This window comes from Gasterosteus aculeatus, chromosome 9 (genome assembly GCF_964276395.1).
Source record: "Gasterosteus aculeatus chromosome 9, fGasAcu3.hap1.1, whole genome shotgun sequence".
Classification (NCBI taxonomy): domain Eukaryota; kingdom Metazoa; phylum Chordata; class Actinopteri; order Perciformes; family Gasterosteidae; genus Gasterosteus; species Gasterosteus aculeatus.
This window is the reverse complement of record NC_135696.1, coordinates 3,452,364-3,479,043: the sequence shown is the minus strand read 5'-3', so window position 1 is coordinate 3,479,043 and position 26,680 is coordinate 3,452,364. Positions and strand designations below refer to the sequence as shown.

At 44.9% G+C, this 26,680-nt stretch overlaps 1 protein-coding gene across 21 annotated transcripts; it reads left to right on the top strand.

Moving 5' to 3' along the window:
- Positions 1-26: 26 nt before the first annotated feature.
- On the top strand, positions 27-22,331 carry LOC120825782 (uncharacterized). Of its 21 annotated transcripts, none has more exons than XM_078080138.1 (25): positions 27-316; positions 6,555-6,590; positions 6,766-8,509; positions 12,661-12,722; positions 13,881-13,910; positions 14,368-14,564; positions 14,866-15,044; positions 15,478-15,693; positions 15,922-16,020; positions 16,222-16,259; positions 16,354-16,448; positions 16,578-16,606; positions 16,849-16,965; positions 17,246-17,377; positions 17,507-17,548; positions 17,701-17,838; positions 18,007-18,171; positions 18,315-18,743; positions 18,846-19,322; positions 19,410-19,577; positions 19,675-20,188; positions 20,530-20,754; positions 20,836-20,940; positions 21,026-21,147; positions 22,090-22,331. In XM_078080138.1, exons 1-25 carry the CDS (start codon positions 39-41, stop codon positions 22,144-22,146), a joined length of 5,694 nt encoding a protein of 1,897 aa, XP_077936264.1. In that variant the 5' UTR covers positions 27-38; the 3' UTR covers positions 22,147-22,331. The 21 variants fall into 21 exon arrangements, with proteins under 21 accessions (XP_077936264.1, XP_077936263.1, XP_040043537.2 ...); XM_078080137.1 differs by having other exon boundaries at positions 16,575-16,606; XM_078080143.1 differs by lacking the exons at positions 27-316; positions 6,555-6,590 and adding exons at positions 3,516-3,638; positions 6,034-6,068 and having other exon boundaries at positions 16,575-16,606.
- The last annotated feature ends 4,349 nt before the right edge of the window (positions 22,332-26,680 follow it).

The window sequence follows — 26,680 nt, the reverse complement described above, 5'->3', positions numbered from 1 at the left end:
GAGTGATACAGGGGGACGGGTGTAATGCTGTCTGTGAAATGCCAGAGAGGGTGGAGGCAAAAAGAGAGGGAGCGAGGTCACTTGAAACGGGCGCACACGGAGCAGTGTTCAGCAACAAGAATTCAAAGTTTGCACTTAGTTGGGACTTTGGAGATGGTGGGCAGCAGGCCTTGGACGGTCTCACATTCTGGATTGGTCCCGTCTTTGGCTCTTCAGTCTGTCCTTTGTGGATCTTTGAGGGTGGTGCTTCGGGCTCCCACAGTGGTCCGGAGATGCAGAAGCTCAGCGAGAAGAAGCGAGCTCAGAGGGCTCATCAGTGAGTAACAGGGTTAGCCGAGAGGGGCAGGGACACTTTATGACTTCCTAAAGTTTGAGAGAGGAAGTGGAGAACATCATGTGGTGACGTAGAAAGCCATTCATCTGTTTGTTCTGTAAATCAGTGACCAATGCTCATCATATTCACCCTCCAGGCTTTTGCATGGACTTCTTTAAGCATTTCTTATCTGAAGCATTCCATTTGTTTTGACTGAGGCGAGTTTTGAATATCACAATTTGAAAACTTAATTTATGAATATGATGGAAACGGATATGAACACGTTGAGTCCCCTATTTTGTGTGAAATCATAGAGTGAAAATGTTACTCAAGGCAAGAATAAAAACCCAAGTCCTAGAGGTTTCCAGCTATTCAAATTTTGCCTTTTTGAAATTTCCCAAATAAAAAAAGCACAGTGAGCCTTTAAAGTTGCTGTATGCTAATCAGCACAACTGGGTATATGACATTTGTACTGGCTGCAGTGGATCAATAGCCTCAGTATTTCACTTATTGCCACTTTGTTTTTTGTGTACACATAAGTGTTAATGGATGTGAATAGAGAGGCCAGAAATGACATGACAGGGACAAATATTTAACTCATTTCTTCTTTCTGAGAGGAATCCTTTTTCTATTAGTGCAGACAGCTGTGATCTTTAAGGCTTGTCCCACCGGCCTCGGCTTGTCAGCATGCTTCGACGACCTAATAAACCTGCTGTTTCGACAACTTGAGTTCAGGGATTTTGCCTTCTCCATCTCCTCCTTCAGCTTCTCCTGCTTGTGTCCAAAAAGAACTTTGCTTCTTCTGTCTTTTCCACTTTTTCTGACATTTCCCAATAACTCTCATATTTACTTTGTTGTACATGTTGTGGATTAGCTGGTCGCTTGCTCACAACACAGTCAGTGTCTTAACAGTTTGGTGCTTTTGAAAGTAGTCCTTCCAGGAGCAAACATCTGGAATTATTGTTGATAGCTATAAATCAATAGACTCATTGATTCTTGGTTTAATCCTTTTCTCCATTTCGGCATGCAGATTAGTGAGATCTTCTTTTGTTGAACTAACTGACTCTCTGACAACTACATGACTGGAGCACACGTTTGCTGCATGAGTATTGTGCCACTGTGGGTCAATCTGTGATCTGGGACCTCCAGTAACCTGCTTATCATGCACAGTTCTTACACAGCTGTGTGATCCAATGGTTTGGTTGATCAATCGATTGGACATCTGAAATGAAATGAATGGCAAAAAAACGTCTCGCTCCTCCAGCTGGTGTTGTGTTGGTGACCGACTAGCTCATCTATGTCCGAAATCGGCTCTGTGAGGCTTCTGTCAGCATTAATTATTCAGTTAGCGTTTTTGAGAGTCACGCGTCAGGGTCATACTTGTATAAAAATAAGCCTGACCACATAGTTCAATCAATATCAAAGGATGTTTATTTGCAACCAAACCGCGTAAAGTCACAAATTGAATCACATGAATAATAGTTGATGGAAGTACGTTACTCAACACACTGAAAGCAGATTACTAAACTAAATGCCCCAGGAGATCTGGTTGATTTCTGTAAAATCTCTCCCCACATCCGGTTCTTGAAGTGTTCCTTGTTTGAACACATCGTCCAGCCTGTCGTCCGTACGTCCTACTTCGCTGTTACGCCCTACGTCAAAAAGACCACAAACCAATAGGTGACATGGTGGTGACGATGTTCATTCTCTGTATGCAATCTATGGACATACCCCGTGACTCCCATGAAGACCTTGTCCCAGCCTTGGTAGTATTTTGATCCACTATTTACTACCTAAGGCACACTTGATCTAGATGATCTAATTAAGTAATTCACATGACTCAACTTAGGAATGCTGCCTAGGTGTAAAAACAAGTATCAAGTGGAAACATGAGGACTGAACCGCAGCTTGTGGTCCATCTTGAATATAATATGTCCGAGCACTGCCAGTGAGCCTTTTGACCAAAGTGCTCCATAATACTTCTAAATAAAGTACGCTTTAATCATCACTGTGTGTCCCTGGAGTGTGTGTCCGTTATTGTTGTCCATGTGTGAGCAACGTGGTCAGACAGAAACTCAGAGTCACACACACACACGCGCGCGCGCACACACACACACACACAAACATAACTTTTAAAGACATTGAATAATTTGCTGGAGACTTACCAAAACTCTAACTAAACCAAGTCTCAACCTTCAAATGTCATGAATATGTTATGTGGATTATGTCTGTGCAAGAAAGAAACACACACAGGGCAACAGCGAGCTGCTATAAAGTTTGACCCTTGACATTCAGGTTAAGTGGGGCCAGCAGTGTGAAGCTATTGCAGAAACAGATGAGCACATCACATTCAATGACATGCTGTTCTTTACCTCTCCCCTTTCTTTCTTATATAACCTGCACACTATACTCAGTGGTGAGTTATTTTGCCATCTAATTACCAACCTTATTAGTCATTGTCTTTTATGTCTTAGTAACTGGTCATGTCTTGCATACTACCGGATGCATCAGTCTCATTTTATTTACCGTCATACCATTTTGTTCCTACCATTGACTACTGCCTCCCCACCACGCTCAACCGTCCAGAAAGTGACGTCATCAATAACTGCTTAAATTTGAAACCTGTTTCCACTCAAGACATGGAAGGGAGACAGTTAGCTGGCAGCAGCCGGTGGACAGCAGTCCTGCATTGTGTTTGTATTAACAGCTAATGAGGATAACGCTACTAACAGCTAACAGACACACACACCCGGTGGAGATACTGAGTGCACCTGAGGACTCCTTCAATTGGAGGATCGGCGGATGTATCTGCAGCTCCTCTAATCCGCATGTTGATATGTCCTTAGACAAGACACTTAATCTCAAAATTGCATTTTGAATGTTAGTTACTGATGGGCATGTGTCACTGTGTATTTTAGCACCATGTGATGTAAATGTGTCATGAGTGGATGGAAGACTAGAAAAGAGAAATACAAGCAGACCTTTCTAATTTCTACCGTTTTGGGTGTGATGCAGTTGGGTTTGCATCAGAGGGCCTACTGCACAGTATGATGTAACAAATAAAAGTCTCTTTCTCTTTTTTTTACACTTAAAAAAAATGTATGTTTGAGAAACCCAAATAAGAGGTCTAAGGTAATTTCATAATGTTTGTATAACATAAATTATAAGAACAGCTTCATCCAGCAGGAAATGCGTATTTTTGTTTCGATATGTCTTGATGTTTTATTCTGAAAAACTGAGAGGGGAAGTGCATCTCGCTGTCTGTAACGTTGGAACACATCCTGATTCTAGAGACTGCGGGTTGAAAAGGAATCACGACTATTCGGTAACAACAAAGACTCACACCGAACATTGGTCACAGGTATATTTCATTTGATGTGTTACGGATTTAGAAATGGCGCGAGCGTTCATTGAATGTAACGGGTCTCTTCTCTGTAGCTAACGCTAGCCAGCTAAAGCTAACGCTGCGTCGTGAAAACACCCAAAATGGCCGGTATGTCTGGGTCTACCTGGTTGGCTATCTGCTCAAATTAGGTATTTGTTCTATCATAGTATGCTCCGCTCCACACGTAAGCATGCGGCCGGGTGTCGTTTGCCTGGAGGTCTGCATGTAGCCGCTTTGAACGAGTTTTAATCAAAACGTTGCTGCGGGGTTCGTGTCTCAGGAGCACCGAACCCGAACACCCGACATGCAGGACTCTGGTGCAGCTCTACAGTCACTCGGCGCCTACGTGGAAGCGAGACCCGCTTCACCAAGCTCCATTGTACCTAGATACTGTACAGAGGAGTGAGAATAGGACCGTTACCCGGGAGCGCCTCCGGGTCTCTATTTCTCGGATTTGATACTTTCCACCGGAAATGCCATTGACCACTACAATAAAGTTATTGGTGTACTATTGCGAGAGTGAGACCCCACGTGTGTCCTATTTGGCAACAGAAATCACATTTGTGAACATGATAACTTGAGTTACAGTTCTGACCTTCAGTGTGAAACCGATGACAGAAAGTGTGCACCCAGGGGTCTGAATAGCCAGGCCATTGGTGCACATGTCTGTTTGTTTAGTGCTGCAGCAGCTTAACACGTGAGAAAGACTGAAGTCGGTCAGAATGTTTGTCAGAGGCTCGGATCATTTTGCTTCAACTGCTTCTTTTCTTTTAAAAGTTGGTCGCTTTTTATTCCCGTTTTTCTTGAGAGATCTCAATATTGGATAATGGTCCGACAGGACATGAACAGCTCGATTAGTGTCAATGGGTTAGACACAAATCATTGATTTAAATCCCTTAAAATAATATATTTGATATGTTATTATTTATGAAGTTGGGAAAACCCTGTTTAAATCCAGCTTGAATCTCACATATGGGATCAATCACAGTCCCTCCAACACAGTGAGGAACAGCGTATTCATTTAACCTGCTATTACATACGCATTTTCCCTGTTAAAACCTAATCCCTATGACGATGTCACATTAACATGCAAGGTCCGATCACAGAAGAAATGATTGTACCATATTAACTTACGCACTTCAACTCTCCCTCCGCCTTGTATTTTGCTGTTGGAACAGCCAAAATATATGTGGTGTAATTTTAAAACACGCAACGCTACGTTTAATATTGTTGCTTAATTTTGGCGCCTGAGCCGATTGAAATACTACTGTGATGACTGTGATGAAATAAGAGCTGGGTAAACTATGAATTTTGTGATCAAATGTGACGCGAAGCAATTGACTCAAAGAGCAACTATGTGAGGATAAGTACTGATGCATCTTCAATTGCTAAGAATTTCCGTTTTATTGGGGCCATTTAGATGGAAAGGGGAGGCTGGCTTGTTACTGCATCATCGTATTTGAGCGCATGTTAATAATGGCGTTCGTCCTGATGTGATGATGTGCGACCCAAAACAAAGTTTTAAAATGGTATTTGATCTTCTTTAGTCTTACTTTGCAGCTGAGGCCTTTTGTGGGCCTCTGTGGCAGTGGGACCACTCAGAAATTGCCTGATATCCATGGCTAAGCGTTTTTCGGGGGGAGGGGGGCACTGCGTTGTGGATAAAGACTGGCGCATGCTTATGCGTCGATGCACTCATTTCAATTCATGGTTCTAAAAGTCTTGCGCGTGTTGCAGATTTACCGCCAGAACGACTGGCGGAGTAACGTGTTTGTTGAAGACTAAAGAGTCACGTCTTTGTGTGTGAAAGTTGTTGGTTTGTTTATTTATTTATCATAGACTTTATTGCCCCGTGCATCGCCACGGCTGCTTTTCATCAAGGACACATTTGTCCAGTATTTTCCTCCACAACTTTGTGCACCTCTCGACCGACGTTTGCGGCGATCTCCCTCCTACAACCCGCTTCTACAACCGACACGCAGGCACGCAAGGAGGTGTGAAAAGACACGCAAGGGGGTCTTGCGTCTGCGTCGCTCTGAAAACGCAGAAGCATAAACTAGGCTTTAGTCTGCGTTCCTGTGCGGAGTGGATTAATTAGCCATAGATATCAGGCAATTTCTGAAGAGACCACCGAGTTCTTTTGGTTCGCACAACATTGCATTAAGACCGGGACCAACGCTATTAATAACTTGCATCTGTAATTCTTTCAGCGACTGAAGGTGCATTAGCACTTATCCGCACGCATTCGGGATTTGCGTCAATTGCTTTGCGTCACGGTGAGGTCTTTCTGATCACAAGATTCTTTGTTTACTTGCCTCTAATTTTACCACTACAGCCCGGGTCAGGACGAAGTCACCAGAGTAGTGTAAGGCAAGTATTTCAATCTGCTCAGACACCAAGAGGAAGCCTCATAAAGGCACCCGAATCTTAAGTAGACTTTTTTTGTCTAGTGAAACACATTTAACGTCATTCAGGCCTACATGTTGTTCAAAGTGTTTGTGTTTTACTGGCATTACGCAAAGTTCTCTGCAGTACTTTATGTGTTCATTTCGTTCCAGGAAATGGTAAGTGTGCTTTAGAATTTGTATAAATGACCATGATGCATACAGCCTGCAGGGAATATTTAAAAAATAAATTGTAAAATTGTTCTTTTGTGCTTTGAATGTTTTACCAGGAGGCCTAAATGTTTCAATAGTAAACATGCACAGTAGGCTAACAAGTGTTTCTTTGGAAGCAGGCAGATATTTATTATTTCTATATGGCCCAGAGCTTTGGTCTTTGTCGGTAGTGTCCTTACAGGTTTAATCAATATTTTCTGTCTTGCATAATGTTGCTTTGCTTTCCCTGTCCTCAAAGAAAAGCACTGTGGGACTACAAGAAATACAACTTGAGGTGATTTCTTGGTGCTTTCACAAATTCTAAAGGAAAGAAACCACAAACAAAATGAGAACTGAAACAATTTGTTATTAAAAACCGGTGAAAAGGACTTCATCTGAAATCTATTTATGAAATGAAAAACCAAAGCTTGTTCATCTGTAATAGTATATTTCTGCTTTCCACCTCACAGCCTCGCTGTGCACACTGACAGACATTTGCACCTCGCTCCTACCCTTCGTTTGGAGCCCAGTGCAACATTCCCCCTGGCCAACAACACCAGAGGGAACCATTTCCTATTTGGACCTGTGGCTGGTGCTGCCGCAGTGACAGCTTTCCGATTGGCTCAGATTGAGACTTGTGTGCAGATTGCTCTTCAGCAGCTTGCTACACTAGCGACCATCACCATTGGCAACCACTGTCACAACGACAACGGATTTGCGTTGGCACTGCCGCCTCACCTGGCCCTCCTGAGTCTCCTCAATAGACCGCAGGTTTCATCAGTTGGGTTTAACGTGAGCACAAACAGAAAAACGTACAGAAACAAAAGTCTTTCTGCTGCCATGTACCACCAGCACTCCCAACAACAAGGGCCACCGCCTTTCTCTAGTGGGCCGAGACCTCCTCATCATCAGCAGCCCCCAAATCCGCATCAGAATCGTCCTCCCTCGAATATGCTGTCGCCGGTGATGGGTTTCCAGTTCCCTCGTCCTACACAGCTTCCCGATGAGCTGGAGTCTGCCCTGGCTATCCGGGGTGCTAGAGATGTGGATCACCGCCACATTGACCACATGAACCAACCGAACCAACACCAGAACCAAGGCTCTGCTTCTGGGATCAGTCAACATGGAAGTTACGGCTCTAACCCAATGACACTCTCCTCCGATAATCAGTCCGGTCAACAGCAAGGAGTAGACTGGTCCAGCTACCAACCTCCAACTAAACTATTTGCAAGTCCTCCGCCGAGTGCTGGCCATCAGTCCCAAAGACAACAGGGGCCTCAACAGCAGCCACAGAGCAGCCATGCTGGAACAAGCATCCCAAGCTGGGCAGCCACAGTAAGTGACTCGCCATCCCCGCAAGCACGGCACCCCAATGCTGGCGGAAGTGGTGGCAGTGGGGATGGTCCGGCTTTGTACACACCAGAGAGTGCAGGAAGCATCCTGGCTAGCTTTGGACTCTCAAATGAGGACTTAGAAGTGCTGAGTCACTACCCTGATGATCAGCTGACCCCAGATACTTTACCGTTCATACTTCGTGACATCCAAATCAACAAGACGGGCAACCAGAAGACTGTGGCCTCTACGTCGTCATCGTCCTTCCCACGCAGTGTTCGTGATATGCCGCTGCCTCCTTCCCGCTCTTCACCATTGAAACGTTCACGCTCACCAGAAGTGCCCAGCCTTCTTACTGTTACACAGACAGCCGGCAAAGTCATTGACTATGGTCATGCCAGTAGGGCGAAGGCAGAGACTGGTACCAGAGAAACATTCAAGAGAGAGCGGCTCTCCAATGACAGGACAGTTAAAATGTACCCGTCATTCTCGTCATCAGCTCCAAAGTTGGAGAAAACAGAAAGGCGGCAGGTTCGTCTGGAACACAATGAGTCAAGTAAGCACGGAGACCGGGACTATCGCAGGACGGGTAGCGACCATCGCAAGAGCAGTCGGTCACCTGGGAGAGAATTTGCACGGTCATCCAAATCTCGTAATCTGGACCGGGACTACAGGCGCGACGCACCCAAACCTAGGCCGCCATCTGAAGCCAAAAGCGAAGCATCCTCGAGACGGTCTCTGTCCTCTTCGTCTGGCTCAAGACCACGCGTCAGCAGCAAAAAGTTACCGACCCCCACCATGATAAGTGATTTCTCAGCTGTGTCGCCAAAGGTGTATCCCCATACCTGCTCCCTGTGCCACTCACAGTGTGATCAGGAAAAGGTGAGTGCCAACGTACTCTTGCACCGATGTCTGAGTGGAATACCGTCACATGTTATGTTGTGGTAACTTTTCTTCACCAGGCGTTTGTTGACATTAATCCAAGTACCGTTTGGCATGGTTCAAAATGTATATTAAAAGTAGGCTTAGGTACAGTTGCTCTAAATAAGAGGTATCTTCCCATGGGGCTACAAACAATATCATAGGATCCAAAAATAAAACCAACATTCGTTGATGTACTTAATGTGTTTTGGATTATATAGTCAAGAGTTGTAGAAGTAGTTTTAGAGCCTAATAAATGTCCTAGCTATCTATATTAAGCAGGTTAAGCACTGTACGAGCAGCGGTGTCTGGGGAGAGGCTCATGGACTCTGACCCTACTCGAAATGATGCAGCTAGCTTTGGTTTGAGTACTGGATCTCAACTATGCCAGTGCACTGCGCTTTCCTTTCAAAGCATTATTTGTACCCCACAGTCATAACGGCAGGTGTCCACCAGTATTGGTGTCAGATGCAGTGCTGCATTCACTGACAAGATGGCATCTATTAATGACTCAATGTCCTTAGTTGAACAATGATTTACTTGTTGTTTTAAGAACCAGTTTGATGTGTGCTGTGGTTAATTTGATTGTAAAATGAAAGAATAATTTGGATGTCATGTGCTCATCCTACCACAGCTCCACTCGGGCTTTCTCCCCTTTGCATAGAATGCTCTGATTTAAGTAACCACGGGTGACCTCACAGACATTACAGCAGTGCTTTTCAAAAGACAACTGCGTACATTACATTACATGTCATTTAGCGTTTGTATAACATGTCTTTTATCCAAAGCGTCGTACAATAAGTGCATTCAACCATAGGGTACAAACTCAGGAGAACAAGAAACAAAGTGCAATTTCCTCAAATAAGCCAATTTACAATTTGCTATGGATGAGTGATGTTACAAGTACAATTTAAGTGCTACAATTTGTTAGTCTTTAGTCGAGGTAGAGTCTGAAGAGGTGTGTCTTTAGTTTGCGGCGCAAGATGTGAAGGCTCTCTGCGGTCCTGGTGTCTTCAGAGAGCTCGTTCCACCATTTCGGCGCAAGGACAACAAAGAGTCGTGATCTAGTCGAGTGTTTTGCTCTCAGTGAGGGAGGGACGAGTAGTTTTGCAGATGCAGAGCGGAGAGTGCGGGTTGGGATGTAGGGTTTGACCATGTCCTGGATGTAACCATGTCCTCATGCATTCTGAATGAGCTGCAGAGGTCGAATGGCGGTGGCAGGGAGACCAGCCAGGAGGGAGTCGCAGTAGTCCAGGTGGGAGATGACAAGAGCCTGAATCAGTACCTGCGCTGCCTTCTGAGTGAGAAGGGGACGTATTCTCCTGATGTTGTAGAGCATGTATCTACAGGATCGCGTTGTCGCGGTGATGTTGGGAGTCAGGGAGAGTTGGCTGTCGAATGTGACGCCGAGGTTCTTAGCGGTCAAAGTGGGCGTTAGCACAGAGTTTCCAAAGTTGACTGTCAGGTCCTGGGTAAGCGAATCTTTTCCGGGAAAGAGAAGTAGTTCAGTCTTGTCGGGGTTGATTTTCAGATGGTGGGCGAACATCCACTGAGAGATGTCAGTTAGACAGGCAGAGATCCGAGCCGCCACCTGGGTGTCCGAGTGAGGGAAGGAGAGAATTAGTTGGGTGTCATCAGCATAGCTGTGGCAAGAGAAGCCATGCGAGCGAATGACAGCGCCAAGAGAGTTGGTGTAAAGCGAGAACAGGAGGGGACCCAGCACGGAACCATAGCGTAGTGAAGTGAAGTAAGATTTTAAACTACGAGTGTCCGGCATGGCCCCAAAAGCCCCTCTTACTACGCTACTGTGAAGCCCATTATTAAAACAACTGCTTTTTCAAATACTACACAACAAGAGGTTTCATGGGCGGGTCCATTACAACTCCTTATATAACCAAAATAGCTACACACCCCTTTTTTGCTCATTGACCTAATGGGACGAAGACTCCAGCATTAACCGGACAAAATACTAATGCTGAACCAGTTAATGAGGAAAATGCTTTAGTGAATAAAGTGTAAGGTTGAAAATTCCAACAGCATCACACATTTCTAAACAATGCTGGCCCTTCACACAGTTCATGGGAAAACCCGTTTGCCTATTCCATTGGTTTCGTGGAATACATCTAGTTGTGAGTAAGCTAATATATGACATTAAACGTTATGGATCCAGCTAATCTGCTATGAAGGCCAGTTAAGTTCAGACGTTACTGTCATTCTAAACCTTAACACTCAAGCCGCATGTTCACTCATCTGTTATTGGACTGGGAGGACGTCCACAAGATACAATTATTTTCTTAAAGTTGCTACAAACAGTAGAAATGTTTAGTTGGTTCAACAGGAATAACTGTTAAATAGACCCTGGCCGTGGAGCTTTTCATTTTAAATGGTGTTGTTGACTATCCCAACGTTTTAAAGTGGTTTGTACGCTGCCTCTGTCTTTTACCTGTATTTGAGTGATTGTCCTTTTTCTTCACATAAGGTGTGGTATTTGCAAAGATCCAAAAAAAATTCAATTTGTTTTACCATACATTTTGTCATTATTAGATTAATGTTGGTCTAAATAAAGGTTGACAAATCTATAAGAAATGTAATTAATGAGAAAACAAGCCTTGTAGCCTATTGAGTAGGGGTGGGGGAAAAAAAATCGATCGATTTTTTTGATTTCTCTCGATTTTCTCTAGAACGATTCGGTCTCGATTCAGAAAAGTTAATCATCGGAATAAAAAAAAAAAAAAGCCTGTCTCGCGCGAGCAAAAGCCCGTCTCGCGCAAGATATTTGCTCGCTCGCGGAGCGTGAACTTCCTCGCTCGCGAGGTTCGTCTCTGCTCGCGCTCGAATCGGTTTTCTACGCGCTCGCTGTTTTTCTTTTTGACAGTAAGGGGGCGGAGCCAGTCACCATGGTCTCTACACCTGATTGGTTACAAACCTCGTCTTTAGATTGGCTGGAGTGATGCATTCACACAACTATAGAAAAAGACGAAATTATGAGATAAAACGTCAAAAAACAAACACCCCCCTTCGGTAATCGTAGTGGACCGTAGATGACAACCAGCTACAACCATCATTTACCATCATTACCGGCACATTAAGAGCAATGCGTCCAGCTCGCAGACCGGTCCGTCAGTCTGAATCTGTGAATATCTTGCCAACTTTACCGAACTGTGAAGGAGCCTGCGCATATCTTAGCTCATTATTTCGATTTTCCAAAAAGTCAATCCGTATTGAAAGTTGGCAAGATTTTGGCAAGAAGCTATTTGTCAGATTTTTTTTTCTCTTATAAAAAATTAGAGAAGGTAATTCATCTGTTGATTTTTAATTATTTAATTATTAAATAAAGTAGGAAGTGATTAGCAACCTCTGAGTAGCAAACTCAGATTTGAGAAAATTTAGAAAATCGAGATGCATCAATAATCGTTTTATCAGTTTAGAATCGAATCGTTGACCTCTGAATCGGAATCGAATCGTGAGGTGCCAAGAGATTCCCACCCCTACTATTGAGTATAAGTTCAATGAATCCTCAATCAATTGCATGTAATGATCTCGCAACAGATCCACAATCTGTAAACGTGACTTCTCTCCTGTGATCTTCACATCACACCTTTAACGGGAGAGAAAAGGGGGCCCCTTTTGGAGACCGGCAGAGGATGGACACAGTTCAATGAATGTCATATGTACAGAATGAACAATGTGAAAGATGTACAATTCAACGCCTATGACAGAGAAGATAAACTACTGAGAGTAGTGAGCAGAATAATGATGGAGAAATGAAGGGTAATGGCAATAAAACCAGTTATGGAAATGTGACCTATAATGATGACGTAACCATGGAAACCTGTGCGGAGACAAAGACTGAGGAAGAAGCAAAGCTATTGCTGAGCGTAAATGAGATGTGGGTTCATGCAGCAGGGAGGAGGCAGGACCACGGTCCACAATCAGTTGTTATGACAACAGAATTTCCAACAAGGAGACCTCTTATTTTATAATGAAGATGATGAAGAGTAACTTGGATATAGAACACATTATTTCTTCATGTGAATACAGCTGTGACTATGATTTTGTCTATTGCTTTCATATTGTAATATCTTGCTCTTCTGCTTGTCATTTTTCTTCAGGACTGGGTTGACCATGTTAACACCGTCAACCACACTGCTGCCTGCAGAGACCTGCGCAACAAGTCAGTATTAAGAGTGAATGCTCATTTAACAGGTTACCCCGACTGACTGCGGTGTGTGGCATGTGTGGAGCCGCTGGAAACGCACACTAAAGGCGTATGTGTGCGGCTTTCTCGCTCTCGTAGTACGTTCAAGTAATGTATTACATTAAACTTCCAATGGAATACGTATCACCCAGCCATCAAAACTAGTTGATCAATTGATTGGGGAACATGTGACCTGGTTAAAATGCTGGACATTTATTAATTAAATTATCTATAAAATTTGACCAAAAATCAATTTTGTCTTCAAAATGACCTCTTAATTGTTTCAAGCTTTCAAACTGACATCTGCACTGAGGAGATTGTAATTATCGGCTGAAGCATTGGCTCTCCAGTATTAGTTCATACTGACTTTTATATAAATTGTTGCATTTAGTTTTGGGATGAGCTGTCGAAAAAGAATAGCAAACATGAGAACCAAATTGAAAATGTATAAATGAGTCTTTGGTAGGCGGTATGAGTGCTATGTGCTAATGGCTGCTGGGCTTTTGTAAAGAATTTGTGTCCCGTCTGACTCGTGGGGCGATTCCTCTCAATCAACTCAGTATTTATTCTATAACAAAACAAATGCAGTCACAGTGTGAATATATAAGAATAGAGCCTCCAACACTCTGCCGGGTCCATTTCCAGAAAGAATCCCGATACTTGTCAAGTGTTTATATTTCAATTCTGCCATTTTGTCCACGCGTCAGCAAAGCGGTAAGACCATCAGCTTCGGGATTGGCTGTTGTCTCAGCCAGTCTCTCCATACCACTGCGTTTCCTCACACTAGCAAACCGCTGCCTACTGCCGGTAAACACAGGGGAAGCAGGATGCACTTCAGCTGGATCTCTGGTTTAGTCCACCATGTCCTGAGGGACGTGTCCCCGGGTCTCGGGCCTCCTAGAGCAGTTTACCGTGGAAACGAATGCCGGTTTGGTTTTGTATTGGGGACTGGGCAGTGCCAACCACGCCACATAGAAGCAAAGGAGTGCCCCCGCCTCTGCAAGCAACCGCTTGAGATCGTACCGACTATCACAGAACATGATGCAGATGTGAAATAGTACAGCTTAGTATACGAGTTTAGGAGTAGAAAATGTGAAATGCCATTCTAACAGGTGTTTGTGTGCGTCTCTGAAGGTACCCTGGCTGGAAACCGTATCTACCAAGGTCAGTTGCGCTCTGGTTCTTATGTTTCCATCAATCTGTTTTTAGCCGTGACCAGCAGCCAGTAGGAGTGGGTCCCGATATGTGCCGTGTCCCACACATTTCGAATGTCCTCCATGCATGTCCAATCTGACACAGTACGGTGTTGTATCCCTGCTACAGTGGTTCTATTTGTGTGTACAGTAAGACTACATGAGTCTAAAAATCAAGTCAAAAAATAGTTATAACAAAGCGATGTGAACAACTTTCTTTACCCGATAGCCAGTAACGGCTTTCTGTCCACACCTACTTGTTGCTTCTGAACATTGATTTGTGAAATCTTAACCAGTCCTGTTCCTCAGTCGGCACGAAGTGAAAAAGAACAAAAACAGGAATCCATGCAAACGTCGCCCTTTGGATCACCACTTGTCTCAATCCACTTTTCTTCACTAACTGTTAACAAATGTCGTCTTTTACCCAGTCGGAGCGGCCGATATGGCAGCCGGGCTCTGTGGGACCCCATGGCCCACTCTCCATCCCACTCGGTGTCTCGATCGCTCTCTGGCTCTCGCACCCCAAGTCCTCCTCCCAGCAAGCACCGAGTGGCCCCCCGTCCCCACAGGGCGAACAAGGGCCCTTTCTCTCCTCACAATCAGGCCCGGCTGCAATACTACAAAGGTAGACACATTTAAGATGGAAGTGGGGAGAAGTGTTCATGGTGCTCTAAATCTGTTTTAGATTTTAAGTTGTAGAGAAAGGCTGGCCTGACATGCAACAAAGGTTCTTTGTCTAGAAACTATTATCATGTTGCAGGAAGGCGGTATGTTTCCATTTACTGGATTAAAAATGAAATAAAACCTGTATAAGCCCTCCTCATGGATTTAAGGAACAGTCAGTGGTTAGTATTCGCGGGGGGCTTCAAATGAAACATTTTTAGATTTGACTTGTGAATATCGGTTTGTTTGCTTCCGGTCTACAGAGCATCCTCCTCAAAGGGGCGTGAAGCGTCCTCATGAGGATTTCAACAAGTTCTCGCCCGGAGCCGGCCAACATCCCCCCTCCTCTAAGGCGGGTTATAGCTCCAAACACGGACCACTACAGACCCCCGCCAAAACGGGCAAGAGTGGGACGAAGCCCGGAACCAAGCCGACCAAGACGGTAAGTGCGAAGGCTGCTGGTGCTTCTCAAAGAGTAAGCGATGAGAAAAGAAATGATTTTATCCTGAGCGAAACGTAGTTTGTACTGTATTGTTATCTTATTTCAGAAGCCCTTTTATTCCTGAATATGTGTCTGGCAAACACCGTAAAGTGGACAAAACCACTAAAGCCTCTGACCCCTGAAATCAACCATGTTCAGAAAGCAGCGTAGTGGCAGATAAATGACTCGATCAAATGGCTGAAAGTTGCTTAACTAACATTGGTGAACTATTGTTGGTACAATTATTGTTCAAATATTGCCAGTTATAATTCAACATTTTCAAAAAACAACCTGTAAACTGCATTTACTGTTGTATTTAGATACTTTGTAAATAATTGTCTCATACTGGTGCTCCCCTAAAACTAACCCACAAACCTCTGCTGTTGACTTCCAGTCTGCCAAAGTCCCACCAGCCAAGCGGAAGAAGAAAACGGTCCCTCCCGCCTCCCAGGACCCGTTTGATGCAAACCGCCTGGTGTATCTGACAGGCATCCCGAAGGATGCGTCCGAGCAGGATGTCACCGACTTGGTGGGGTCCTTCGGCAAGATCAACAATGTGATCCTCATGGCGTGCTCGGAGGAGGAGAGACACAACGGGGAAGGACAAAAGGTGCTGCTCACGTCTCCAACACAACAAAAGCTGCACACCACATATTGATCACTTGAAAAGGCTCGTAATTGGCCATTTCCTTTCAACATGATGTTTTCCCCTGGTTTGTCAGAGCCACATTTATTACATCTACACATCGAATTGAACTGCAGCTTACAGTTATCCTGCCTCTGTGTTGCTGAGCGATGTCTGGTCCCACATCATAACTGCCCCCCTCCCCTGCTGCAGGCGTCTGTTTGCATGGTGAAGGCTGATTGCGCCCTGACGTTGGCCAACTCCACAAATCTCTCCATCAGAGGCCAACAAATCAGTGCTTCAATCGCAAAGGTACCACATGCATGCAACATGTGTACATCTAGCATGAACATCCCATGCAACCCTTAGATACCAAAAAACATGAACTCTGAATGAGTGGAAAATCAGTTGAAAGTACATTTAAGAAGGGGCAGGAAACACAAATCTTCTGGACCACATGAATGCATTATTCTGCACACTTAGTAAACGCATGTTTTCCTATTTTGTTTTTAGAAAACTAAAGCAGGCCCGTCTTTGGACACGACCAACAGGTTTGTCAGAGTTTCCATCCTCTGAAAGCATGTTTTTATCCCCAAATGCTGCACAATCTGCCCATTTCCACTCTGAATCATTTGGTTTCCACAGCAAACCGGCTCCAGTGCAGGACAACGCAGACCCCGAGGGAGAATCTGGTATCAAGACGAGGAACTGTGAGTCTGCAACACCTGCCGACAAAATAGGTGAGTGCCAGTGTATCCAAATGCACTAATGCGGACCCCTGCGACAGTGTGTGTATGTGGCATTGCAAACATACTAACGATACCCCCCCCCCCCCCCCATATCTTCCTCCTTAACGGCCGTGGCAGTAGGCGAGGCTGACCAGAAGACGTCTGATGAGGTACATGACGCACACAAACCCTGTAAAACATGAATAACAGCATTGTGAAAGAGTCGTGAATGTTGTCGTCCAAATGCAGAAGGTTCTGTGTAATTATTTGAACGTATTCCGCTTTATTTCATTCTTTATTTAACTATTCTCTTTTTTTTTTTTTTACTGTTTAAAGTCCATCACTTGCAATACAGTGTAATTGAGTTATTTTGCATCTTGTTTTACATCCCGATCCAATGTCTCTACAAAAGAGCATGGTGTTGATCACAGGACTTCCGGAGAGCGGCTGGACGGAGAGCGACATCCTCCAGCTGGTCCAGACCTTCGGAACTCCCTCCGACGTCATCACTGCAACACAAATCGGAAAGGTTGGTGTGACCTCGGTTCCATCTGAAGCTGAAACACAACTGGGCGCCATTAATATGAGGATCCAAAGCAGCTGTTCCAGAGAATAGTCACAATGAATGATCACTGAACAGAATTCATCTTTGTCTTTTATAAACATAGTTCAATTATTTATATTCTGAATACGTCATAGACTAATACCATTTGAAAAACATGCCCTGGAGCTCCTGTTCAGGCAGATTTCGTCTCCTGAGAGGACAAACTGCAGGTGTATTACCAACCCTCGTACCTCTCGTACGTCAGGTCCTCGTGTCAGTGCCAGACATGGAGGTTGCTCAAGAGATGGTGAAAGTCCACACCTCCAAGCCGGCAAGGATTCAAGACCGTGAGCTGAAGATGACGCATCTCCGGCCGCGCGTTGGCCTCAACACGCCGGTAAGACTCATCGCTTCCCAGCATATTGAGCACGGATCCTCTACGCAGCTGCTAGTGTCCTCTGTCCATCGTCTCCCAAGTTGCACATTGTAGTGTGTAGAACTTTGAGCGGTGTCATTCTTTCAACAGGTGGCTCTCTACAACCTGCTGATGGGATCACTGGACCCGTTGGTGAGTATTTCAACCAGCATGCTTCCTCGTCCCAACTGTTTTGACATAACGTTTGGTTTGGTTTCTCTGGTTTCTCATTTATTGACAGACTAACGTTTCCCGACGATGAAGCACATGTGATGCGCTGAACTGAATCATTTTGCATCCTGCAGGAGAGTTCTGTTGCTGTCGGCTGGAGCAGCCTGTTGGTGATCAGTAATGTTCCCAGCACGCCGTCCGGCCCTGCCGAGGTCCAGAAACTGGTGCGACGCTTTGGTACTGTCATCAAGACCCTGGAGCTCAACAATATGGTGAGCTGTGAACGGGCTGATCCGTCATCTCCTGAGCCTTGTTTGTTACTGTGTGAGTGGCCTCGGGTTACGATGTGTTCCCTCCACATACCCGACGCTCTGCTCCTTATTTTGTCAGGCGAAGACGTCTCATACGCCGTCCATCTGACTGTGTCTCTTCCGGCTCAGGTCATTTGTGAGATGGCGACTGCAGCTATGGCCTTGTCCGTGTACAAGCGCTTCCAGAAGTTCCCGTGCATCATCCACAACAACCCGCTGTTCTTCTCCCGCAAGCCTGACCCCAAAGTCAACACTCAGACCAAAGTCGTCCCGGCATCCCTGGACTCAGCTGAGGTTGGTGTCTTTGATAAAAGATTTGCAGTGGTCATCCATTTACGCAACGTCCAAAAGTTGTTGTCCAATATTGCCATACAATTGTGCAGCTTAACCGTGCATCAACCGCTGAATGCTGAATGCTTGATGGACTCTGATTGTAGGACATCACTGCGACTGGCACAGGCAGCCAAGCAGCAGACAAAGACAAAGACACAACGCACACAGAGAGTTCTGATTCTCCATCAGAGGGGATCAAAAAAGAAGGCGATAGTAAGGATGCCAAGCTGCAAAGCACCGACAAGACGGTTGGTGAAGACGAAGCCTTGAAAGAAAACAGGAGCCAAGATGAGGACATGAAAAAAGACCCGCTCACTGTTGCTGCTTCTGACTCTTTGGCTGCACCACAAACCGAAGCAGATCTGGAGACACACCTGAGGGAAAGATCAGATGTTGAAACGGTTCTGGAGACAGTCGAGGAGAACAAAGGTGTCGATAACGAGACTCATGCTGATGAAGAGACAAAGACAAAGACTTCTAGTTCTGACGGCGAAGCAGCTTCCCAGGAGGCGGCCATGCCAGAGCACCCAGAGGTAAAATATGCTCCTGTTCTTGCAGCCTGAATGTAACCTAGAACGTGTGAAATTGACGCTTGTGAGTTTTCTTCTGCCTCTTTCTCATCCCCGTGCTATCAGGTTACACAGGAGATGGTGAACGCACTGCTTGTGGAGTGCAGAACAAGAACCGTGGGCCCAGCAGCTCCCTCCAACGGGGGACACGGGGTGGCGCACATGGAGACAGAGCGGAGTAACAAAGCAGCCGAGGAGACCAAAGAGCAAGCCAAGAGCCACACAGAGGACCACTTGAAGAAGAAGGACCGGGAGCTAAAAGAGAAGGCGGCACGAAAGGAGAAGGAGGCCAGGGACAAGCAGAGGAGGGAAAAGGAGAGGAGGGACTGGGAGAAGAAGGAGAGGACCAGGCGAGAGAGGGAGCAGAATGAAAAGGCCAGACGGGACAGAGAGGAGGAGAGGAGAGAAAGAGAGTGGCGGGAGAGGAAGAGAGCCTACAGTGAAGGTCTGTCAGGGTCACGGCCGTCCTCCTGGTCCGAGGGACACAAGCAGAGCTCCTGGAGTGATGGACAGTGCAACAACACTGAAGCAGAGACCGAAATGGTGAAAAACCACATCTGAGTCAAAAGTGTTTACTCTCTCCGCTTTATTCCTTTGCTCATTCTGCTCTGTGTCCTGTCATGGAATCAGGTGGACGAGGAGTTTGATGACTTCCCATTCAACTTAAGCGACTTTGTGACAGTAGATGAAGTTGGAGATGTGAACGACCTTCCTTCCTCTACTTCCCCCTCGGTTCCCATGGAAACCGCCGAGGGAGGGGAGGATGCTCCTACGTCCGTCCAACAGGAATCTCCAGGGGTACAACTTCTTCTCTGCCACTACGTTTGTGTTTTGGGGATTTAAATCTTTTACAATGTACTGACATCACGGGTCCCTTCCTGTTTTCTCTTTGTAGGTCATGCCCACGGCGGTTTCCACGGAAACATGCGTGTCAGATGTCCCAGCACCCCTGGTGACGGGTGATGAACCTGTGACTGTGTCGACAGCTGTGACGTCAGATGTTTTTCAGTCATCAGATTTAATTGCTGCAGCTTCCACGGACGCAGCACTGGGGGACGCTTCGCGAGAGGACGCTTCACAGGGGAACGCTTCGCAGGGGGACACTTCACAGGGGGACGCTTCACAGGGGGACGCTTCGCGAGAGGACGCTTCACAGGGGGACGCTTCACAGGGGGACGCTTCACGAGGTGACGCTTCGCAGGCGGACGCTTCGCAGGCGGACGCTTCGCAGGCGGGCGCTTCGCAGGCGGGCGCTTCGCAGGCGGACGCTTCGCAGGCGGGCGCTTCGCAGGCGGACGCTTCGCAGGCGGGCGCTTCGCAGGCGGGCGCTTCGCAGGCGGGCGCTCCAACCAGCCGAACGCCTGCGCCAACATGTCCACCAAAAGCACCGGAGACCACACCTCTGATAGGTGCCGTTTTTCTATTATTTTTAAATATAATTTGAGCAAGGTTACAACAACTTTTGATTATTTGCAGAAAAACAAACACAGCCACTGATGAAAAGATGTTTTAGTTTTAAATCTATATTTGAAGCTGCTTATAGCTACTGTTAGGGAGTTAAACTGGTGATAGTTGTCTCTCTCATCGCTGTGGAGAAAAAAGAAGGCTTGGGAAATGTGTCGAAGAATCCGGCCCTTTTTTTCAAAATAAAATATTTTCAGAAAAAAACTTCCTCTGTGGCCCCATCTTAGATGTTTTGGGGGATTTTAAAGTTTTGTATTTGTATGACATTTGTGTCATTATTCCATAGAAGCGGCACTGACCGCCATTCTGGACTCCACCACTGAAGTTGAACCTGCAGCTCCTGCTGGAGCCTCCTCAAACAGCCCAGCAGGAGTGGTGACTTCCCAGAGGGAGAGCGGGGAGAACGGACTTCAGCACAATCAGGCTACAACGGAGGACATGGCGTTTGACAAAACCGAGGAAGGGGAGAATAAGCGGGACGTAAAGACGGAAGCTCCATCCGTGGACATTGGTAGGCCTTACTTTTTCTGTGTGGCAGCAGTAAGATCCAGGACCGGCTCTGTGGTCTAAAATGCTTATCGGCCTCTCACAGGAAAGCATGAGCGGTCAGAAGATCCAGATACCAACACAGAGGAGGCTGTGCAGAGGTTACTGACAGCCCACTCCCTCCCTCCTTTTAACCCCAGCAGCCCAGTTGGTAAGACGCGTGTCTCTTCACTCCCTGTGACGGCCTTCACACATGTTCAGTGGTCATCAGCATGTCTCTGTGCGTCCGTCCACAGGTTTGGAGTATCTGGTCCCAAAGACGGGTTTCTTCTGTAAAGTATGTAATCGGTTCTTCACTGGAGCCAAAGAGGCAGAGAGAAACCACTGCAAGACCCTCAAACACTACGAGAACCTACAGGTAGGCAACAAACAAACAAACAAACACACACACAGAGTCGTTTGTGTTGACGGGTTGAGGCCCAAACGCCCTGAAATAGACCACCGGCCCGTTTGGATTGAGGCTCCTGAGCTGGAGTGCAGGCATCACTTCTAAAAAGGTGTTTGAGCGTCAACCAGCCGGCTGTGCTCCATCAACAACACGTATCCAACACACTGTAGCAGCTTAGACAGTCTGCTGCTGCTGGTGGACGGCGACACCGCACCGGACTTTGTTAAAGGCATTTTTTCCAGACTTTATTCATTTTTAACTCATGGAATTTATTCTCATTTATGTACCTTTTTTTTCTTTCATCTGAAATGCTCACACACACACACACACACACACACGCACACGCACCGCCTTTGCCCACACTACTACATGACGTTTGCTGGTTTGTATTTTACTGCTTTGTTGTCCTCTTGTTATGCCTATGTATTGTCTCTTATAAAAGAAAAAAAGATAATCTCCCGCTGATGTGCTCTGCTAATGTTAGCACTTTTATGCTAATAGCACTGAGACCTGGCTTTTAGCACGAGACAATTGTTTACAGAATGTTTTTACCACTACATGCATCTCACACTACTGAATGTATATTTGCTGGTAAGAGTGAAAGGACCACTGTTGTTCCCTCATTCCTTTTGCCTTCATGCAGATCCACAAGGATTTTCCAACTTTTTGAGTCCGTTTCTAGATTTCTTCACGTAGTCAGTGACAGCTTGGGCGCCATGATAACATGGCTCTCTGAGCACGTTGGAGTCTGGTGGTGAACATGTGCTCCCTGGCCAGTAATGCAGTGTTAGTCGCTGTTATCTGAATCCCAGTGAAAAGCGTTTTTATTGTAATGCAGCTTTCAATATCTTCAGACAATCTTTGGCCAGAATATTCCGGTCTAATCCAGGTTCCTTGTTCATTCTCTCCTAGAAATACTTGAAGACCCTGGAGCTTGCAGATGTGTCTGTCAAACCGGACTCCGCCTGAAGATCCTGACTGAATTCACCATTCCCCTCCTGTTGTGTTGTCTCATCATTTCTAACAAAGGGTCCAAATGCTGACATTAATGTAGATTAGTCTCATATATTTGAATATCTGGTACTGACATAAAATGAGTACATACTGCGAGAGGGCCGTCTGTACGGACTGTGTCAATAAACCCTTTGACTAAATGGTCTGTTGTCTCTCACGTGTGTTCTGTATGCTCAGAGCTTCACTGTGAAACCAGACATGTTGTGACAGTCGTGTAACATTAGTGCTTCCTTTACTCGTAGCAGCTATTGTTTTCTTTTTTCTTCCTTTTTACGAAAACAATTTTATTACTGTTATTAGTAGTTGTTAAATAATCTATTTTATTGGAGTGAAAACATTTCCTTCAGACATGTTTCTCCCCAGAACTATATTACATGTGAGCACATAATATTAGTCATAGTTAAGTTGACCAATACTCCTTTTTTCTGAACGGTGTCTGACGGCCTCACAAGCCGTGTCTCCGTTCAGTGGGCTGCATCCTCATGAGGACCCGGCCTTCGCGGCCACTGTAGTACAGCAGACTGACAATACATTTCCCCCAAAATCTAATTCCTAATGTTGGAGATCTGGAAGGATTGTCCATACCTCATATATGCAAGCGATCCATGAATGTGTGCTTTTGGGGAGGTTTGACTACATCACTCCGCTGCTGGTGGGACCCTCACAGACTTGTTGAAGCTGAAGTTCAAACCAACGATGTGTTGTGCATGAGAACATGCCGCAGCTCACCAAGTTTGTAGGTTTAGTTCTGATGGGGAAACAAGTTTGACCCAGGAGGCGTAGACGGGTCCCCGCTGTGCTCCCCGCCGACCCAGGAGGAGGAGGAGCATATATACATGCCGGACATAAAGCGCACACACATACACACTATACACCACAATCAGACAGAATATATAAACCGTATACTTGTGTGTATGTATACATATATATATATGACAGTACATACATCCATCACATATACACCTAGCTAGTGGAAATCTATTAAAGTGTGATACTCATGTGACTAAACATGTCATTTTGTTGTCATAAACTAATGCACAACTGATCCTGTTTTTTCATTTGTTTTATCTTTTCACATTCAAGTTCCAACCCGATTGTGTCGAGCAAGAGATCAACTTAATAAAAACAAATGTTACCTATGTAAACTTGTCCTTAAGAGGTTGTTTAACAAATCAATGTTCCGATGATTGTCAATGACAGAAAATACAAGTGTTATTATTTGGATATCATTTGGATATTATTTGGAGTTTCTGTCATGTTTTGTTTAAAGCTACACGGAGGCGTCATTAGTCAAATAAAGCAAGCAGGCTTAAGTGTCGCCGGTGGAATTACTCCCATATAGAAGCAGGTGCGAGCTGCTGGACACAAGGGAGACCGGTCCAACAGGTCGGTATTTTCATTTCAATAAAGGGTGATATCTGTTTTGTAGGGGTATTAATATTTCTGTGAATATCGTTTTTATTATGTACAATGTTGTTTCTACTAACTGTTTCTACTAAGATTTTTACACATTTTTACCGCATTGATACAAATTAAAAATTCATACATTCTTAATGTCACAAAATGACTTGAAACTAAATAAAACAAGTAAAAACTACATCTCGACTTTATACACAAAAATCTGAATTTGTTTCATCCGCTTTTGGTTTTAGGTTCTTGATCTTCAGGAAAAGAACCAGACAGATGGCCAACGTGTCCTCAGCTCATCATCTGTCTGCAGAAGATGTCATTTATCTCAGTGGCTCACTCGATCACGCCGTCGGCATAGTGGTCAACTGCTGGGCTCTGTGGCTGATCGCCTCCGGGAAGCGCAGCATCATCACATCGGAACTTTTAACTCTAAACCTGCTTACCGTGGAAATCTTCACTTCCTTGTGTTTTTTTCTTTCGCTGATCGAAATATTTTTGAAACTGGGTGCTCTGGTCGCTTTGATAGAATTCCAACGTGGAATGGCTGTGACAGGAAGAGTCTTGTTCCAGTGCCACATCTGTGTGGATCGCTATCTGGCTGTGGCTCATCCGATGGTGTTCATCAGGTAACTGAAAAGGCGCCTTAAAGGCACTCGACACCAAATCTTTGACATTGATAGAATTATTATGTCAATAAGATTCACAAATAATAAATAACGGGGCGCCATCCTGACATCAGGGACCATTTAGCGATCTATAATCGTCAAGTTTTTATCATAGTACATTTTCACAAAGCGATCACAGAAAACTGTCTTTGAAGTATGAGAGAGATTATTACCTGCAACAATAATGAGCAAGTCGCTTCTATCTAAAATGAACGACAGCAGGTGTGTCCTGGCATCGGGTACCTTCGCGTGACGGTAAATCTAAGTGTGCGTGTAGGGATGCGTTTATTTAAAAGGGAAAGTTGTAGCTGTTTGCTTTCATTGGCAGATCTGAGGGTTATTTGATGGCAGCCCAAATGCAGGTGACCTTTACAACCACAGTCCTCGAGTGGTGACTGGACCGTTTGATGAGCGTCGCTTGGTGCTAGTTGCTCTAATAGTTGTGTTCGTTTAGAACAAAGGCTGACCTCTGAACTCCGGGCTGGAATGAATCATTCATTCATGATTCTTCTTCTTCAGATACAAACAACTGAGGTATAGGGGAACCTGTCTTGCTGCGGTTTGGCTGGTCGTTCTGTGTAAGCAAAGGAAAATGCACATATATAAATACATATATGTACCACGAATACATCAGTGTACCTCATAATATGGATCCTACCTTGTGGATCGATAAGCATTATTCATTGTTTCTTTTTGCTGATTTGTAGATTCTGGGCTCACCAATGTCTTCCTACCAGGGAATACCTCCATGTTATTCTTTTGTTCACTGACTATTCTGGCCCCCGCCCTCGTCATTGAGCTCTTCTGCAGTCTGTCCATTGTCTGGATCCTTCGGAGGCCCAACCCCGGAAGCAAAGCTCAGGAGAAGGAGGGCAACCAGCAGAAGAAGAGAGCTGTCAGGATCATCTGGGTGGTGTTGGGGATGCTGGTTTTCAATATGGTTCTTTTCATTGTTTTCCCTTTGTTCACTAAAATAAGTCCAGCTGTTTGGTTGCCCATCGCGTTCACATTTGCCACTTTTGGAAGTTCAGCGCAGGCTTTCCTGTTCCTCAGCAGGGCCGGAGTAATGCCATGCAAGAGATGAACTACGAGACCCTATATAGTCTGTGTGTGTTTCACCGTGTGTGTGTGTGTGTGTGTGTGTGTGCGCCTTTACAAACACAATATCAAAAGAATGGTCGTTTTTATTTAAAGCTCCATGCGCTTTGCAATAAGGAAAATATTTACTTGGAAATAGACATGATCAACATAAAAACAGGAATAGATTAACACAATATATGTAAAATAAAGGTCAATTAAAATAACAATAAAAGAGTAAAAAGAAAAATGTGTTGAAGAAATCGAGAAGTCAAATGAAGTTAAATGTGGAGGTCACACAGTCTGTCCTCATTTTTATTGGGATCGTTGTTGAGAACCTCCAATAAATCATCAGCAGAGGATCGCAGTGGCAACTAGTTACTAGTAACTAAGACCTTCCATCACACGAACAGTTTTTTCCCGTCAGCAGTCGGGCTCATCAACAGAGCCGGTCCCCCACTGACTGACTCTGACATCCCACCGGTCACTCCCCTTCATACTGCCCATGTCACTTTAACTGTCATTTTTCACTCGTTACTTTGTCACTTGTTCGATAGTGCACTTTATTTTTTAACATTTTGTAACTTTTTAAATATTTTTAATTTTTAACTTTATTCTCTTGTTTTATACTAACCCATAGCCTTATTCTACTAACCCATTGCATTAGCATTTAATTTAATTTATTTTATTACTTGTGCACTGCTGTCTTGTCTATTGTTACACTGTCTACTGTCACGCACCAACCGCCAAGACAAATTCCTTGTATGTTTGACATATTTTGGCAATAAATGTTTTCTGATTCCTGATTCCTGAACCACCAGACAGGTCAGCTGTCGATTTAAGTCTACGGCCCAACACACACACACACACACACACTTGAGGCGCGTTCCCATAAGGTCATGAAACCACGTGTGTCTCTAGTCTCGTCGGCTTGTTTGTCTTTGTTGGTCATTTTTTGATGTCCCCTCGTGCTCTTGTTCCTGCTTCGCTCCGAGGCTTTTTTGTGGTACCTTAGTGTTGTTAAAATGAGTCCTGTTAAATACAGTGTCGAGTAATCTTTCTGACCTGATCTGCATCTGAGTCCGTACCTGACAAATACAATTCAAAGTTACACATCAAGGTCATTTTTCAGAAGCAAGAGTAGCTCAAATGTCCCCAGATGAGGTTACTAGTTGTAACAGATGAAATAATACATTTTATTTGTGGTTTATGATCTTTCAAACATTTTTTGATGCTCTGAAAATAACCTCCAACCCACTGCAGCTTTAGATATATTTGGTGTCACTTTACAATGCGAAAAAAAGAAGCAAAACCATTTTGCTTTTATGCGTTTTGAC

Coding starts and splice junctions, on each gene's coding strand:
- LOC120825782 (XM_078080137.1), top strand. CDS start 39: ATGCCAGAGAGGGTGGAGGCAAAAAGAGAGGGAGCGAGGTCACTTGAA. Junction 14,565..14,865: donor CCGGCTGCAATACTACAAAG/GTAGACACATTT, acceptor TCCGGTCTACAG/AGCATCCTCCTCAAAGGGGC. Junction 18,744..18,845: donor CCATGCCAGAGCACCCAGAG/GTAAAATATGCT, acceptor CCGTGCTATCAG/GTTACACAGGAGATGGTGAA.